Below are 17,418 nucleotides of genomic sequence, written 5' to 3'. Positions count from 1 at the left end.
AACTGTCCTAATAGTTCCGTAGCCTCTCGAAGATAAGTACAAACGTCTCTGTACCGATCCGTAAGACTACTAAACTCGCTTATGACTCGTAGCACCTATGAACCTAGAGCTCTGATACCAACTTGTCACGACCCAAATCTCCCTTTGTAGGATGTCGTGATAGCACCTAGTCTTAGAGACTAGGTAAGCCTAAAGATTACCGAAATAATATGCAGAAGTATAGTATGAGTACATCACAGTCGGTACCCAATAAGTATTAAGACTAACCTCCGTGGAGTAGTGACGAGGTACAATCAAGATACTCACTAGTCAAATAACCTGTGCAATATAACATACAAAAATAATATGAAACAAATAGCAGTGGTAGCAATAATAATCAACTAGTGATGTAAACAGCAAGGCAACAAGAACAACATAATTATTACTCAGACGAATAAGAAACACAAGTACAACTAATTAAATAAGTCCTTCAAATATAAATCTTCAAATAAGTATCCTTCGAATATAAAAATCTTTCAAATAAATATCTTATATCATAATCATAGAATATGGTTCTCAGCCCCCTTTGATATTCTCACGGCACCTCGTACCCATATCTATATCATACCCGCACGGACAACTCTCGTGCTAAATATGTCAAAACATAAAATTTGCACGATTAATTTATTTCCAATAAAGTAAGGTTACAATTTTAAACCAAGTAAGAATTCAACAAAGAAATGAGTTTATTTTAGAAATAGTTTGAGTGAATAAAATGACATTTCAATTTAAATAAATATCAGATAAGCTGCTGATTTGGATGTAAAACTTATTATATTAAGACATAATGGCAATTTCTTTTATTTAAAACAACTCAATTATCGAGAACAAGTACATACCAGAAATACAAATACTCAGAGTCTCATACGAAAAAGCCAAAGCCAATACAATACTACAAGAAATACAAAAACACTTAATATTGAGTCAAATAATACATCACAGAGAACATAGAAATTTATATATTATGGAAAAATAAAATAACCAAAGGCAAGTGCAGCCATAGAGAAATATCAATAAAAGGGCACACACGAGGTACCTCCTCGCAGTCCCAACACAAATATAAACAACAACAATGTCCCCAAGCCGTCACAAGACATCACAAATCAATCCCCGGCATAGTTCACCTTGTCTAGCCATGTGCGCAATAATAAAGTAAATGCCTGTCTTATCTCGCCGCACGTGCATAAAAATATTCCCACCTTGTCTCGCCACATGCGCAAACCCACATATATAGCCCGCCTTGTCACGCCACATGTGCATATATCAATAGTAACAAAAGCAGGGCAGAAACCTCGCGCAACCACCCGAACTAACCTCTCAACAATATCACGTGCCAATATCACAACATCTCATAAATTGCACCTCAAGTGCTCAAATATTATAACATATCACAAATTGCACATCAAGTGCTCAAATGTTACAACTTGCCACGAAAATCAACATTACATTATTTTTCATAATAAGGAGCCAATGGCTCGACCATAATGGGCACAAAAACCTAACAAAATATCCGGGAGTGAACAACTCCACAGAATAATATTTCACATTTTAACACTGAATATGATCACGACAACACAATACAATAATTCATATCACAATTTTCTCATAGGCCACAACCAATCCCAAAGATATAACAAAATTAATAAATTTCTCAACAAATAGCCCAAGACTCCACACAACATATTTAAAACCTTAAAACAACAACAGAGATGGAAAAGTAACCCAGCATAGGACAAGGCCTTCTTTATTCCAAATACTCAATGATAATCTAGTATTATTGACTAACAATGATCACAAGTGACTTACCTCAAGTTTTCCCGTGAATTCTCTTTGAAACATTGCCCAAAATCATGTGTTTAAATACCAAAATGGCAAAAATATCGGACCCTTCTGTTTTTGTAGCATGTCCAGTGTTTTCGCTTCTGCGGAACATTTAATCGCATCTGCAGTTCCACTTTTGCGGAATACCTACCGCTCCTGCGGTTTGCCAAGGTCCCTCTACCTCCCACTTCTGCGATTAAACGACTGCTTCTGCGGACTCGTTTCTGCGAGAAGCAGTTCGCTTCTGCGATCCCTCGTGAGCATTTGCGGTCACGCAGATGCGGAATTTTCCTCCGTACCCGCGGCTACTGTTCCACTCTCCCTTTTCCGCTTCTGTGCTCCTATTCTCGCTTTTGCGAGATCGCACCTACGAGCCATTTCCGCTGGTGCGGTTGCATCGGATGACAGAAGGTTTCCACCTTTGTTCTAAGTCTAAATTTCTATCCGTTAACCATTCGAAACTCATCCGAGGCCCCCGGGACCTCAACCAACTACACCAACAAGTCCTAAAACATCATACGAACTTAGTCGAAACTTCAAATCATATCAAATAATGCTAAAACCACGAATCATACCCCGATCCAAGTTTAATGAAACTAAGAAATTTCAACTTCTATATTCGATGCCGAAACCTATTAAATCAAGTCCGATTGACCTCAAATTTTGCACACAAGTCATAAATGACATAACAGACTCCCCGGTATCAAAAAGTCAACTCCTCGGTCAAACCTTAAGTTTTTATTTTAGTCATTTCAAGCCTAATTGAACTATGTAGTTTCAAATAATTTTCCGGACATGCTCCTAAGTCCAAAATCACCATACGGAGCTATTGGAATCATCGAAACTCTATTCTGGGGACATTTACAAATAAGTCAACTCCGGTTAACTCTTTTTGTTTAACCTTCAAAAATAAGAATTGTTCTTTCAATTAAATTCTGAATCTTCCGAAAACCAAACTCGACCATACCCGCAAGTCATAATACACATCACAAAGCTGCTTGTGACTTTAAGTCGTTAAACGAGACGTTAATTCTTAAAATGACAAGTCGGGTTATTACATCGGTCCTTATTCACCCGTGGAGATAAGTTTAGATCAGGCCAAACTCTTTCACCAGAAACCTGTTCAGCTAAAACTACTCCAAAATAACCACCCGATGATTGAGGGATATTTTTACTTTGCAAAACCTCATTATTGTGAACGTCTTCCGCCTTGACATACATTTCCAAGTCGCACCCTCCTTAAAAGGAGGAAAAAGACGAGAAAATTTAGGGTGGTTTTTGAAAAGCTAATTATTAAAGAAGTCGTCGGAAAAAAAATTGAGAAAAGTTGTATGTGTGGATTAATTCAGATTTTTTGTTTCAAAAGCACTGCTTGTTTTTGGATAGAGATATAATTTCGGGAAATCAAAATTTGCTTTTTCCAACTAAACAAAATTGATTTTTAGTTTCAAAAATATGTTTTTGAATCTTTTTCCTAAAATAAATAGTTAATTCGTGTAACTCACAAATTGAGAAATACAAATCTACCATGCTCCTAGTTAACGGATGTAAAATATCTTTAAAAAATTAACTTCCTATAAAAAAATTATATTTAGCCTTTGATTAACACTGGAATTTTATTAAAACATCAAATTGCTGAAACGGAAGATCTAATATAAACAAAGTAATTAAATTTGGATGTCATTTAATCTTTTGTCTAAATTAAGCATAATTAATTAGTCACGGCGTTTAGTGTTTGTTGATCATGAAATTCTTGCCAAATATTTATTTATTTTTTACTGATAAAATCAGAAATTAATTTTTTAAATTATTTAATTTTGACTCATAAAACTAATTTGAGCTACATACAACAATAACAACAACGTACTCAGTCTAGAGATGATAGTATATTCACCGTCTTTATACCTACTTTGTGAAAGTAAGAAATGTTTCCAGATTTGAGCTTACAACTTACATAGTGTATTGATATTTGCTGTAACTCTATCTGATATTCAATAAAAGGAAACAAAAATGTTTGGCTTCGTCATTTTAAGCCTGATCCAGGCCCACATATTTCTCCTAGAATGGGGGTGATAGAAGAAAATTTTATGTAAAAATATACGTCATATTGGTTAAGGAGACAAAATGAAGGTGGAACAAGAAATTTATATTGCAATATGAAAAAGATGGACAATAAGAAAGGGATGGGGAAACTTATATTGTAATTGTTACGATAACTTTTATTATGTTGGATATGATTTATGTCTTCAATTTTTTCGACTTCAGAAAACTATTGTAGTTCTTAATTACTCTGTCTAAACATGCAGGCCAATCGTGTATGACAGTGTCATGAGCTGTAAGCCAGAGCAGCATAATTATACTGCATATCTAAGTCAAAATGATAAGTTATTTACGGGGTAAAGTTCTGCCTATTTTATTTATCAAAATTAAATAAAGACTACCATGTGTGGTTTATTTAATTCTTTTTCATTCTAAAGAATTTTCTAATAAAATAAATCTTAAAACTTAAATTTTGTGTAGAAAAAAACAACTAACCTTAAAAGCAATATTTTAATTAAATGTTATTTCTTAAATAAATTTTATAATTTAAAAATCAAGCCCTACAAAAATTTATTCAACAAAAGCGCTCTACAAACTACAAACTTTCTCGACTCTCTCATACTTTTGGTTTTATGTTTACTTTTATCAGTAAATTTTCTAACATTGTCTTTTTGTTATTTTAATTTTAATTTATAAAATTATAGTTCTATTAAAAGTTTTTTTTTTTATGGTTTAGCTAAATATTGCGTAGTTTGATTTAAAAAATTGATACATTATTCATGGACAAAAAAAATATTGAATTGTTTAAAATTTGAACACCCTTGACGGTATTCCTAGCTATGTCACTGAGCATATGCATACTTGATGTATAACCTCGACAGTGTATTACATCCAGGAGCGAAGCCACCTTTTGCTAAGGGTGGTAAATTCGTCAGAAATATTACGAAAAATTACATTGTATATATAAGTAAATTATTAGATTTTAGATGTATATAACATATATTGAACACCTTTTGTTAGAATATGTTTTTACTTCTTTCAAGTCTGAATACCCTTAGGAAATGTTCTGGCTTTGCTACTGATTACATCATAACGTTAGGGGAGAATAATTCAATTCTCTTTTATGTAAAAGCTAAGTATTTATGAATGCATAATGTATATAAATGTTTAATCGCAGTTACAAACTTTGTCTTATTTTCGAGAGTAATTACCATATCGATTAGGTTGAAACTCCTCGAAAAGGAGCTCTAAATAATTACTTGCTTAGGCTTCATGGATAGGAACTAATGGCATTTTTCCTCCATAAATCTCTGGCAGCTGACTTTCATCAATGTCTTGAAGTAGAGTTGTCATTAGTCGTTTGTTTTCCACAAACATGATCTGATGAGAGGAAGGACAAAAATTAATTTTGTAAAGATAATTAATCTAATACAAGGTTTAACCAGGGGCGGCTCAACGGTATCCGGGGCCTAAAGCCAAACTTCAACGAGGGGGCCTAAGTTTTTTCATATTTAAAAACTCATTTAATAAATTTTTATTTTAAAGTTAATTTTTCTAGCTTTTTGAGATGTAATTTTTAATAATTTATTTATAATCGATTTCTTAACTAGGATTATATATATTTCTACTTTCTAGGATTATTATTCAATTCTTTTAGGATTTCCTAATTTTCTAAAAGATCTTTGTTAAACTCTTACCAACTTCTTCTTCTTCTTGGATTTCATTCTCTTCTATCTCAATTATATTAGTGATTTGTTTATCTACCATAAATTCTTCCTATTTTTGGAGACTGTATTAAAGTTTCAATTCTTCTCTCCTTTTTTGGTATTTTTAATATGGGGATTCATATTTTCTTGTTGACATATTAAAATTTTAATAAATTTAAAAAGGTAATACATATACTTACAAACAAAAGATATATATAAAAAAAAATTAGATGCAAAGTAATAAGAAAAGTATAGAACAATTAAACCTGGTTTAACAAATAGTCATGGATAACTTGATATATTACTTTTGCTGTTTCAATATTTTTGGTGCAATTCCGGGAAAGCTTGACAAAAAAAGAGTTCGCAATTGCTTTCTACTATCATATTTGACAGAATATTTTATGAGACTGTGGACTTATAAGTTTGAAAAGGAATATAAAAGATTAAGTAAAAACCAGTTTAAAGAAAAGTAATAAAATTAACGTGGGTCATGCGATAATAATGATAATATATAAAGGATGCAAAACAAATATTCACATGTAAGTAACTATTGTTATTCCCAAATTATCTCTATTGGTCTCATAGTTCCCTTATTTATGAAAAATATACTTTTTTTATATACTAAATATTTTTTAAAAAATTTATCAAATACAAATACAACTATTTAATACAGTATCAGAAAATTTTGGGCCCCTAGATGTGGGGGTGCTTTACCATTGAGCCGCCCCTGGGTTTAACCAATAGCTTAACTGCAGCTTGACTAAATTCTAGCATTGTTTCATCAAACCTTAGTAGAGTCTCACCTTCTTTTTGGTCTTGTTATCAATAAAAGGAGACACAATTTTCCACAATGTCCAGAATAGGTAAGGAATTTTAACTCCAAGTATCTTTTCAAGTCTTTCAGGGTAGCAGTCCTGCAATTAATAGTATAGTAAACTTCAAGATTATGGACTAGAATACGGTGAGCCGTTTTCCCATGACAATTACAGAGGAAAAAAATTATAAGGATTTCATATATATATATATATATATTTGCAGTGTCAAGTACTTTTACGCTATAAATGTTTTGATTTTTATTAGATAAGCTACCTTGTTTTTCAGGTTACTAATTCATATGAGCTTACAATTGTCCGTATATAGAAGTTAAACTCAACGAAAATAGATAATTAAACCTGTAAAATGGATAGAGCCCAAATGTATGCACGAGCATCGCTGTTGGCATAGCCAAAACCTTGGAGATCCACAATTACCACAAACTTTTCCCTACCTGGTGAGGTCCTGATTAATCAAGAAAATCCCAAAATAAAAATAATTACTGTATTAAGGCTGCATGATCTCGACTGCTTCTTTGAAAAGGCAAATTTGCCAAGTGAGAATATTATATTAATTAATTAGATAGTGTACCTTGAACACAGTTTGTCTAAAGCCAAGACCACAAATCCTGTAAATGAAAACAAAGTCTTGACTATAAATTAAGTAGCAGGCCAAGTACGTAGAACGGAATAAAGAGAAAGAAAACAAAAATCATACGTTTTAACTCGTCAAGACCACCTAGTTTATTCTGAAAATGTCTGCTACCTAAAATGACAGCAATAGGGCGTCCTTGTTTGTCCACTCCTTGCAAGAACATTTTGTTGTGTGCTATCTCATTTGGAGCCTCACTCGCTGAAATAGAACCATTTGGTGCAATGTGTTTCTTCCATTTAAGGCATTTCAACAACATTGCCGAAGCTTTGTCCACGTCCAGATCCATAGCATGAAGAAACCTTCTTATCTCAAAATCATCTACTTCCTGAAAACAATTGACGGAAAAAAAAAAATGAATTACAAAATGGATTTTGAACCTAACTCAATCCAAAAATTAGCTTATAAAGTGAGGATGGTTCAAAACCATATAAGGAGTTTTCAATTAATGTTGGCCAGAAAGGTACATCAATTGCATGAACAATATAACATAGGAGCTCAACATGGAATAAATCAAGAATACTGATGGGTCTAACTCTAACCAGAAGCGGATGTAGAGTGGTGGTACAAAATTCACCTGAACCCAGTACTTTCGACGCGAAACATAAATTTATGTATAAAAATTCATTATAATTGCAAAATTTATAGTTATGAACTCATAATTTAAACATACTAACGCTAAGAAACTTAAATATTGAACTCATCGAATTTAAATTCTGAATCTACCTCTAACATAGTAATTTAGAAAAATAAACATTACGCCAAATACATGCGCAAACGCCTGCTCCTAAGGTGAATATTTCCAAGACCCACAACATCTCATTCCTTTAAATAAAAGCGGTACACTTAAAAACCTCTTGCACTTGATCATTTTAACATAGAAAAATCTTGATGTTTTACTTGTAAACGGAAGGAAGAGAACTAATAAAGAGTGAGTCCTTGCTTTTCACTTTGCTTAATAGTAATATTCTTTTATTAATCTGTTTAAAAATTGATAAATTTTTATATTTCCTTAATAAAAAGCTTTTACAACATACAAATATTATTATAACTATAAATTTCAAAAGTCTTACTATAATTATACAAATGTTAACGACATGTTTAAGATTATAAATGTTAAAGTCTTTTTTTTAAAAACATTTATATCGAGTCAAACGAATTGAGAGAGAATACTATTCAATTACCTTGGATGAAGGATCTTGCTTTTCGACAAGAGCTCTCATAAGGCGAATCTTGTTCTTCTCTTCTTCACTGATTTTGTCATCGCATTGTACTTGGATATCCTGTGTTACTGATTCTTCTTCCTGCTGCAATTTTGTTTCAAAATGAATTCCATTATTGTTTAACTCCTTTGATACTGCCTTAACCTTTCCCTCCATCACTTTCTTTCTTGCACCAATAACAAAGTGATCTGCCTCAATTCATGGCTAACTTGGAGGAGGAATTTAAAAGGAGGAATATGGGGAGGCTAGAAAAATTAAGACTAATTAAGACTTTGCTGGAACCAGTAATAGCAATATGTTTGGTCAAATTTCTAATATCAACTTATTTTGAAACGAATTTTTTTTTGTAAAGTGTTTTTCAAAATAATACTTTTGGTGGAAATCAATCTGTATTTGACTAATTAATCTTAAAAGAACTTTTGAGCAACAATTAATATATGACTAATCTTTTAAAAAGTGCTTCTATATTTTTTTTTTAAAAGTACTTTTTAAAAATATTTTTTTTTTTTTCAAAAGAAACTACTTTTTTCTATTTATTAGAAACTGCTTTCTTCTCAAAAGTATTTTTGGCAACAACAAAAGAAAGTCAAACACGCTATTATCAAATGGGACCGCAGTAAATGTAATTGAGTATCTATATACTTGTATTCTAGCTCGTATGGCATCCGAATATTATATGTTGTATATGATAGGATTTCTCTATCCTGTTAGAGAATGCAAAAAATTCTGATAGGAGGTACAAATCCGAATTAATTGGTTTTGGATACCATATGATGGTAAAAAAAATAAAAAAATCATGCTAGATAAAGGTAGAACTGCAATTTAAGTGCACTATATATATATATATATATATATATATATATATATATATATATATATATATATATTATTTTATTTTTATTTTTTTTGGGTATGTACGTGTTTGTTTTCGTGTGTTAACTCATCCAACCTAACTTAAAATTGAGGATATTTGATATGTTCTTGGAAGAAAGATGTTGCTTTTCAACTCGAGCTCTCATCCACATGTTATATGTTAGATCAGATCTGCCTCTAATATTAATGCAATTGGAAACCATATATAAGCAGAGGCGCAGCCATGATTTCAATCTTATGAGTTTTGGATTTTGAAACTACGATTTCAAGTGTTAATGATTGAGTTCTAAATTTAATATTATACATATTTTATGAATTCAAAATACTAAATACACTGTTTGAACAAAATTTATTGGGTTCGGCCGAACTCATAGGTCAGCTTGTGCCTCTGTCCCTGTATATAAGTCTATCCTGGAAAGATATATCGTACAAATATAGGGTTGGCTGGGAAGTGAGAGTTCACCTACTTACCTAACTCATACTAGTAGCTTTAACTAAAGAGTCTAAGACCACTTCGTCGAACCTCTTTTTGCATTCAATGTTCATGTTCTATGGTGTTGTATCTAAGGCCTATGAGTGTAAATATATTCAAAAGAGTAATCATGATAATTTTGATCTGTTTTCTATAGATCTAACGTAGATCACAACCAAGTCGCACCCTCCCTAAAAGGAGGAAAAAGAAAAGAAAATTTAGGAGAGTTTTTGAAAAGCTAATTATTCAAGAAGTCTTCGGGGAAAAAAATTGAGAAAACTTGTGTGTCAGGATTAATTCTGATTTTTTGCTTCAAAAGCATTGCTTGTTTTTGGATAGAGATCTAATTTCGGGAAATCAAATTTTGCTTTTTCTAACTAAACAAAATTGAATTTTTTTTAGTTTCAAAAAATGTTTTTGAATCTTTTTCCTAAAATAAATAGTTAATTCGTGTAACTCAGAAGTTGAGAAATACAAATCTACCATGCTCCTAGTTAACGGATGTAAATGTCTTTAAAAAATTATTTTCCTACAAAAATAATTATATTTAGCCTTTGATTAACACTGGAATTTTATTAAAACATCAAATTGCTGAAACGAAAAAACTAACATCTATAATATAAACAAAATAAGTTTCCGTTCTCATGACTAACTGAAGGCTGTCAAGGCACCCAACTATCTTCTACTCCTATTACATTAATACCTTACTGAACCACAAATAATGGTTTTAAAATATCTTATAGTATTACATTGCAAAATGAGAAGAAAAAAAAAGTAATAAATGGTAAAAGGGTAAAAACATACTCGCATCCATTATTTACACCACACCAATAAATACATATACATGACATTTATTTCCTAGCACAAGGCATCCAAGGAGATGGCAGAAAGAACACAACGTATGGAGATTTTCTGGCCAATATGGGAAAGTAGTTGAAGACGGATTCTCTTGGCAAGAATGGGAGCACGTAGCCGCACGTTGAGGCAAGTAAACCAATTTGGTAAAAGAGAAAGAATGAAGTTGGAGAATACAAGAAAGGAAAGCCCTTTGTTTATGGATAATTTGGCTAGTTTCTGTCATGTTAAAGGCACCAGGCTTTAACTTTCCATTTCAAGTTCCAAATTACCAGAAAAAGAAGCAAAATTAGAAAAAGAAAGACAAAAAAGAACAAACAAAGGACACAAAGTTAGAAAGAAAATCAAAAGGAGAACACATCATGTGCACTTAATGGCAGTTAGCTTACTGTTGGCCAGTAGAGGAAAGCAATTAATGCGATCACAATGTCGATACAATCAAATCTGCCTAGTGTAAAAAAATTATATCATTTGAAAAAGGCAAAAGGGTCAAATATACCCCATCTACTTTCGAATATTGTCTACGTTTAACCTCTGTTATACTATCCAACCAAATTTACCCCTACCATTATACTATCTGGCCAAATTTACCCCTATCATCAGCAAACATTTAAAAATTACCTCTTGATCTGTTAAGTAATCCAAAATCTCCTAAATTCATTTTATTTAAATCACTTGTTGTTTTTCTTGCTCCATTATTTTCAGAAATTTCCATTGATGTAAATGCTAAAGTTACTAGACTATACAAATTATTCATAATTTTTTTTAATTACCAATGCACCCACTTCTCTTCTTGTAATAATGAGTTTGGAATTGGTTTAAAATTTTATTTACTTTTTCAATCATATACATACCGTAGAATTCAGTGGGTTTATTTATTGTGTATTATATGCAGCTGATTATCATGTATGTACATGTATATTCAAATATATTTTGTCATTGCATGATTAGTATAGAGTTCGATCGACTAACTTAAGAGTGCACAATGTGTAGGCATTTGATTAAAGCAAAGTGGAATTCGACAATGTAAAGTCTCTGAGGAATTTCAACTTCAATCACTAATACTTGCAAAGTCTTCATACATTTGGTGCAACAAATTCATTAAATTGGGGATGTTATAAATACTTTTAGAATTTAGAAAAGTTACCTAATTTAGATTTTTCAATTTACTATACTTTGTTTATTAACAGTTGTATTATTTAATATATTTTTTTCTCTTATTTTTTTTTTCCAATTCAGAAAGCAGGTAAATGCCAATTATTTCGAAAATAGTGGACCAAAAAGAAGAATCGGTAACTTAATTAAAATGATTTGGGAGATTCCGGGTCATCTAACGGACTGAGGGGTAATTTTTTAAAGTTTACTGATTGTAGGGGTAAATTTGACCCGATAGTATAACGGTAGGAGTAAATTTGACCCGATAGTATAATGAAGGTTAAATGTAGACAATATCTGAAAGTAAAGGAATATATTTGACTCTTTTCCCTTTGAAAAATAACTACAAGTAACCGTCAAGAAAGAATGAGATTAATAATCTAGTTATTTGCTCCAAAAGGTTAAATTACACTTAAAAAAAAAAGATTTAGTTTTTTTTTAGTGGCAGGCAGTAGCAAAACTAGAAATTTCCCTAAGGGTGTTCAGACTTGAAAGAAGTAAAAAAAATTCCAATAAAGAATGTTCAATATATGTTATATACATCTAAAATCTAATATTTTACGTATATACACAATATAATTTTTCATAATATTTCAACGAAGGGTGGTCAATTGACTACTCTTAGCAAAAAGGGGCTTCGCCCCTGGTGGCACGGTTTCGGGATCACAAGCAAGTTCTGGCATATGTAGATTAAGGTATACATAGCATAATCATCAATGGATATAATGCAGCATGGGATTTTTTGGATTCTTTGGCCAGTTAAGGTTTCAAGTCGAGTGAGTGTTACAAAGGCCAGAATGGATAACATTGACAATCGTCATAACTAGACCATCTCACAAGCAAAAGCTCAGTTCCAGATCAAAGTAGTGCCACAACAATTCAGTGCTCAAGTTTGATCAAAGAAGGCATTTGATGCAAAAAACAAGCTGAAGCAGTAAATTAGCTCCCAACTTTCAAGAAACTGTTCGCCTTAAAAGAAGATTATTGAAACACCCATTGTCAAGCAGCCCACAGCCACCCAAGGACTCAACCGCTCACCTGCCACATCAAAGCACACTATATTAGTAACATCTTGTCAAATCTAAGCATTCTAGCCATATGAAAGCACAAAAGATTTACTTGCTATGCTACAATGAACAAATGATTTCCCTGTTTTCTGTTATTTGCTCTCTAAACAAACAACCCTTCTTTTTCCTCGGATAGATAGCAAGGTATTTGCAATATTGTATACTCTTTAATTTCAAAAAAAAAAATTTGCTCTACTTACATATACTGTCAAAGTTTAGGTAAGGGATAGAAGTTCAAGATAACTTCTATTTTATTGAAAATGTGATGAACATTTTATAAAAGAATATCATCCAGAGAGTGCAATGGATGAGTAGCACAACAATCTGCAATATGCATCTCAGCGCACTAGTCAAATGTGAAAAGAACGGAGGAAATTAATTATCCTATCTAGTTTATCTAGATTTCCTTTTTACATCAAAAGAATAAGAGAGCTAAACATCTGACCTTTAAGTTACAAATAGTTTCCTTTTTGCCTTTAAAGTATCTCTTACTTCGCTCATTCGGCCAGTAGATCTTGTGTCTGCCTTCTGACTTTTGAAAAAGGTGGCCATTCAGAAGATGTTATGAAAAAGCTTCCGGAAAGAAGTAGGAGCGAAAGGAAACAGGAACCTCCATGAAGACAATTAAGGTGCACAAATGACATGTGGTCAGGTGGATGAAGCTTCTAAAAATTTTGATCAAAGATGAGGCTGATAAAACATTATCAATCAGCCAAGTGACAGAGAACACCCTAAAATATCAATTCCTGTCAAAATGATGCATATACGAGAAATAATTCTTAGCCATGTTGTGCAATAGTATCCATTCATTGGATGTCTAATCTTTAAGTTTCAAATGTAGGTTCTCTCAAGCAGCAATTCTGCATTAGTCCACAGCCCATATTCGCTTCCATTTTTAATGGGACTACGTGCAAGCAATTCAGTTGAAGAGAGATACATGCAGTGTTTAGGGGTGGATATTTGCGCCCAAACCCATTTAACCCGTCCCGAGTGTAACGGGTTGGGCAAGAAACATTTCAGCTCGTGGGTTTATTTGGGTTGTGGCCAAGTTAAGCCATCACTTTTTCGCAGCCCATTCTGACCCGCGAAGAGGCCAAATTTCAACCCGTGTAGCTCCCCTAAATAAAGAGGCCCCAACACAGCTGAAGATTGCTTGCGTGGAAATTTATTCAGCTGCCCAATCGTTAGAACTACTTTTTTATACAAGTACCAAAAAGGCAAAAACATGAGAAGTTTGTGTTACTTTCCGTTCGATAAAGTTCTCTTCGAATTAATCTAGCAAAAATGATTCCTCTGTATTTTTTATCTTTAAAAAAAGACATGCAAGAGAATACTAACATTTTAATGCATTTTCTCGTAATAAACATTATCTTTATTTTCAAACTTGTATTCAATTTGTTACTGCTCGTAGAAATAAAGTTTGACCAAGTTTTGAAAATTAAAAATAAAGAAGAAAATGTGTTAATTACAATAACAATCCATCTAAATAGAGAAAGCTTGAAAAATATCTATCAGGTTTTAAGAAGTTATAAACGCTCTGAATAGTTTAGTAAAAATTAATTCACGTGATTGTTATATATATATATATATATATATATATATATATATATATATATATTGATAATCATCGCCAGTGCATGAAATGAAAGAATTATGAAAAACAATTATAAGGAAGTTGCAAAATTAGAGAATATAGGTGTATAAGTAAATAGGTTTCTTTATACTAGATGGAGTGTGGTTCTAATTGTAGAAAGATGGGTCAAGTTGGACGGGCTGGGCTATGACCCATTGTTTAGCCCATCTTAGCCCGAGTAAACTTTGGGCTAGGTAGGGCAATGATCATTTATTGATTCGGCCCATGTTGGCCTGCCCATATTCAGCCCAACCCCCTCATTTGCCACCCTAGCGGTGTTATTAATCACCAAACCAAGAAAACTTCAATTACGTAAGAAAAGTTAGTAATCAAGGCAGCATAATAGAAGGAAAAAAAAAACAGATAGTAAATTAGAGCTCTACCAACAATACCAGCATGATAGGAAATAACTTTACCTATTCTAGCAGCCTTCCAAAAGAAGCCTCGGAACCTGCCATATGTAGTATCTAATTAGGAAGCGAAAAGGAGAATACAAGATAAAACGTTGATCACTTCCAAACTGTCAAATGAGGCTATAGGAGAAAAGCTTATTGATTGGTCCACCATTCACGATTAAGGTTGTAGCCCATAAAAAGCCAAGAGAACATAGTAGATCCAAAAAAAATGCACTTCTATCATTTTCCAGAATTGTAGCATTTATATTCTATAAGAAACACTAAATTATCAAAGAGAAAAATTTCGAGTGAAATGTCATTCTACCAAGTGAAACCACGGTTTTCACGAAAAGTATAACAGACTAAATCCAGAACAGTTGAATCTTCGCCATAATGCAAACAAAAAAGAAAAGGCAGCCCTGTGCATAAAGCATCCCGCATTCACGCAGGGTACAGGAAAGGGCCGCACCCCAAGGGGTGTGATGTAGACAGTCTACTCTAATGCAAGCATTAGTGGTGTCCTTACCATAATGTATATACATAAAATAAAACAAAAAATAGGAAAAATGTGTCCTCACATGAAACAACAGTAGAAATGTTGAGCCTAAGTACATACACCATGTCAAAACCTACAGCTTTTAAGAGGTTTGTTCGTAAATGAAGAAGTAAAAATGAGGGCCACAAATATTTTCTTGCATGTGAAATATCGCAACAGCCTATCCAAAACATTGAAGGGGATGTTCCGTAGAAATATTTTGTGCTGACATGTATGTGCCCCTTTCACTACCACCTTCACTTCATGGCAGATTTCCTCCATCCTTTACCGGTCTCTCCTGTCCCCTCCCACCACCCATCTAATAATGGAGATTGGGGCAAGTGACAGAGGAGAAAGGAGGGAAGGTGGCTAAATGGTTGTTGCGGCCCACATGCACCAAGTTAGAGAACAAGATTGCCAGTTCAAAGCAATAAAGGGAGCATAATCCAGAAATGTACCAGAACAAGAAGATCTTCTCAAACCATAAATCTAAGGAATACGACAACACCACTAACAACAACAACAACTGCTACACCACAGTCCCAAACAACCATAAATCTAAAGGAAAGAGAAAATAAAAGAACCAATATCATACAAGCGGAAGAAATAATGACGGCAGCACTACATGGATATCAAGTTTAAACGTAGGTAAGATTGACATCAATAGCATATCCTGTCACCTGAGCTATAGACACCCACTACTTAATAACTTCTCAAGAAAATTGTAGTTAAAATTTCATGGAGACTTACCCAGTTCTCTGTTCAAGAAGAGCTGGAAAATGCATCTTCACGTAAGTGCATGTACAAATCCATAACAGCACTACCGTCAAAAAGGAATGGAAATTAAAGAGCGCTGACTGAAAATACCAATACAAAAGTATTAGTGTCTATTTACACATCCAATAACAGAATTCGCATTCCAATGCAACTCACCATATCTGAACTTTTCCTGTCTTAATCGGTTTTCGCTTCCACCAACTCTACAAAGTAAAGAAACATCAGTTAGATTCCCCTCACACAAAAGGGAATACAATGCAATTGAGAAAATGGTAGTAATTCCTCGTTTTATTTTTGAATCATTCAGCACAACAACCTCATATTGATGAAACAAATTAATACTATAGGAAGCCAGTGAACAACTTTCCGACCACATTTGGGAAATGTATATTTCAAAATTGAAGTGTTAACTACACTTTGACATCATTCATAGAGTGGCCTTACAAATAAACTACAAAATAAACAATGTAAGAGAAGCACAAATCAATAACATCTCTATCTTATTACGAATTACCCCTGTGAAATCAATAACATGTGCGAATGGACTCCAACAAAATTTAACTCACTTTTGAACCTCCAAATTCAACCCAATTTTGTGTTCCAACCAATAATTCTCCTTATTAAAGAACTTCTCTTTTTCTCAAGAGAACAAACACAACCCAACTCTACATCCCATACATAGCAGTAATCAAAGTTTAGTGAGACCAAAATTTTAATATTTCCCTTTATCCCATATCTTTGAGCATTATAGAACAAGAAATTATAACTGAACTTTTCTATACAATAGCAAAGGAATAACCTTTCTTATCAGTTGGCCCTTTACAATCACTGTTGACTTTCAGCAATTGACTCTCCTTCAATGATAAAGCTGATAGCACAAATTTCTACACCGTACGCTACAATGACAGCACAAAAAGTGCAAAGAGAATGAAGATCATGCGAACTTCCTATAAAAAGTTTAACTATATTTCACGGCAAAACATGTAATTAAACAGAAAAAAAGGGGGAAATAGATTGAAGAGGCGGATTACCTAAATCGAGAGAGTCGCGGGAGTTTCAGATCGCTAGACTTTGGAAACAATAGATGGAAAGAAAAAGATCCCCTTTGTTTGGTTTTGATGTACAAAAAGTGGAAGGAAATTTTGGGAGAGAATGACAAAAATGATCCTTTAAATATATTTATGAGCAGTTTTGGTGCTTTAAATTAACCAAAAAGAGTATTTTTGGCCTATAATTCCATCAAATCCACAAAATTACAACATAAAATTTTACACACCAGAAATAGATTTTGAAGAAAAAAAAAAAAGAAATTGCACCTCAAAAATTTGTACATGCAAAATATAAAAAATTGACCAAAAAAATG

General features: G+C 32.9%; 2 protein-coding genes across 4 annotated transcripts; both read right to left on the bottom strand.

The window, feature by feature from the left end:
• Positions 1-4,911: 4,911 nt before the first annotated feature.
• LOC104113745 (uncharacterized) lies at positions 4,912-8,799 on the bottom strand. Of its 2 annotated transcripts, none has more exons than XM_009624009.4 (6): positions 8,255-8,799; positions 7,137-7,398; positions 7,011-7,047; positions 6,779-6,884; positions 6,410-6,520; positions 4,912-5,280 (listed from the first exon to the last, which is right to left on the bottom strand). In XM_009624009.4, exons 1-6 carry the CDS (start codon positions 8,447-8,449, stop codon positions 5,164-5,166), a joined length of 828 nt encoding a protein of 275 aa, XP_009622304.1. In that variant the 5' UTR covers positions 8,450-8,799; the 3' UTR covers positions 4,912-5,163. The 2 variants fall into 2 exon arrangements, with proteins under 2 accessions (XP_009622304.1, XP_009622305.1); XM_009624010.4 differs by having other exon boundaries at positions 7,185-7,398; positions 8,255-8,571.
• Positions 8,800-12,292: 3,493 nt separating this feature from the next.
• LOC104113742 (uncharacterized) lies at positions 12,293-17,241 on the bottom strand. Of its 2 annotated transcripts, XM_009624004.4 has the most exons (7): positions 17,087-17,241; positions 16,855-16,951; positions 16,212-16,258; positions 16,029-16,135; positions 14,765-14,799; positions 13,161-13,243; positions 12,293-12,686 (listed from the first exon to the last, which is right to left on the bottom strand). In XM_009624004.4, the coding sequence occupies exons 3-7, from the start codon at positions 16,212-16,214 to the stop codon at positions 12,675-12,677; spliced, it is 240 nt and encodes a 79-aa protein (XP_009622299.1). In that variant the 5' UTR covers positions 16,215-16,258; positions 16,855-16,951; positions 17,087-17,241; the 3' UTR covers positions 12,293-12,674. The 2 variants fall into 2 exon arrangements, with proteins under 2 accessions (XP_009622299.1, XP_009622301.1); XM_009624006.4 differs by lacking the exon at positions 13,161-13,243.
• Positions 17,242-17,418: the final 177 nt, after the last annotated feature.

The sequence above is a fragment of the Nicotiana tomentosiformis genome, chromosome 3, assembly GCF_000390325.3.
Source record: "Nicotiana tomentosiformis chromosome 3, ASM39032v3, whole genome shotgun sequence".
NCBI classification, from domain to species: Eukaryota; Viridiplantae; Streptophyta; class Magnoliopsida; order Solanales; family Solanaceae; genus Nicotiana; species Nicotiana tomentosiformis.
This window is presented reverse-complemented; position numbering and strand designations above follow the sequence as displayed.

Coding starts and splice junctions, on each gene's coding strand:
- LOC104113745 (XM_009624009.4), bottom strand. CDS start 8,449: ATGGAGGGAAAGGTTAAGGCAGTATCAAAGGAGTTAAACAATAATGGA. Junction 7,399..8,254: donor AGCAAGATCCTTCATCCAAG/GTAATTGAATAG, acceptor AATTGTTTTCAG/GAAGTAGATGATTTTGAGAT. Junction 6,885..7,010: donor TTAGACAAACTGTGTTCAAG/GTACACTATCTA, acceptor TTGATTAATCAG/GACCTCACCAGGTAGGGAAA.
- LOC104113742 (XM_009624004.4), bottom strand. Junction 14,800..16,028: donor CTTCTTGAACAGAGAACTGG/GTAAGTCTCCAT, acceptor TACATATGGCAG/GTTCCGAGGCTTCTTTTGGA. Junction 13,244..14,764: donor TTGGAAGGCTGCTAGAATAG/GTAAAGTTATTT, acceptor TTCAAAAGTCAG/AAGGCAGACACAAGATCTAC.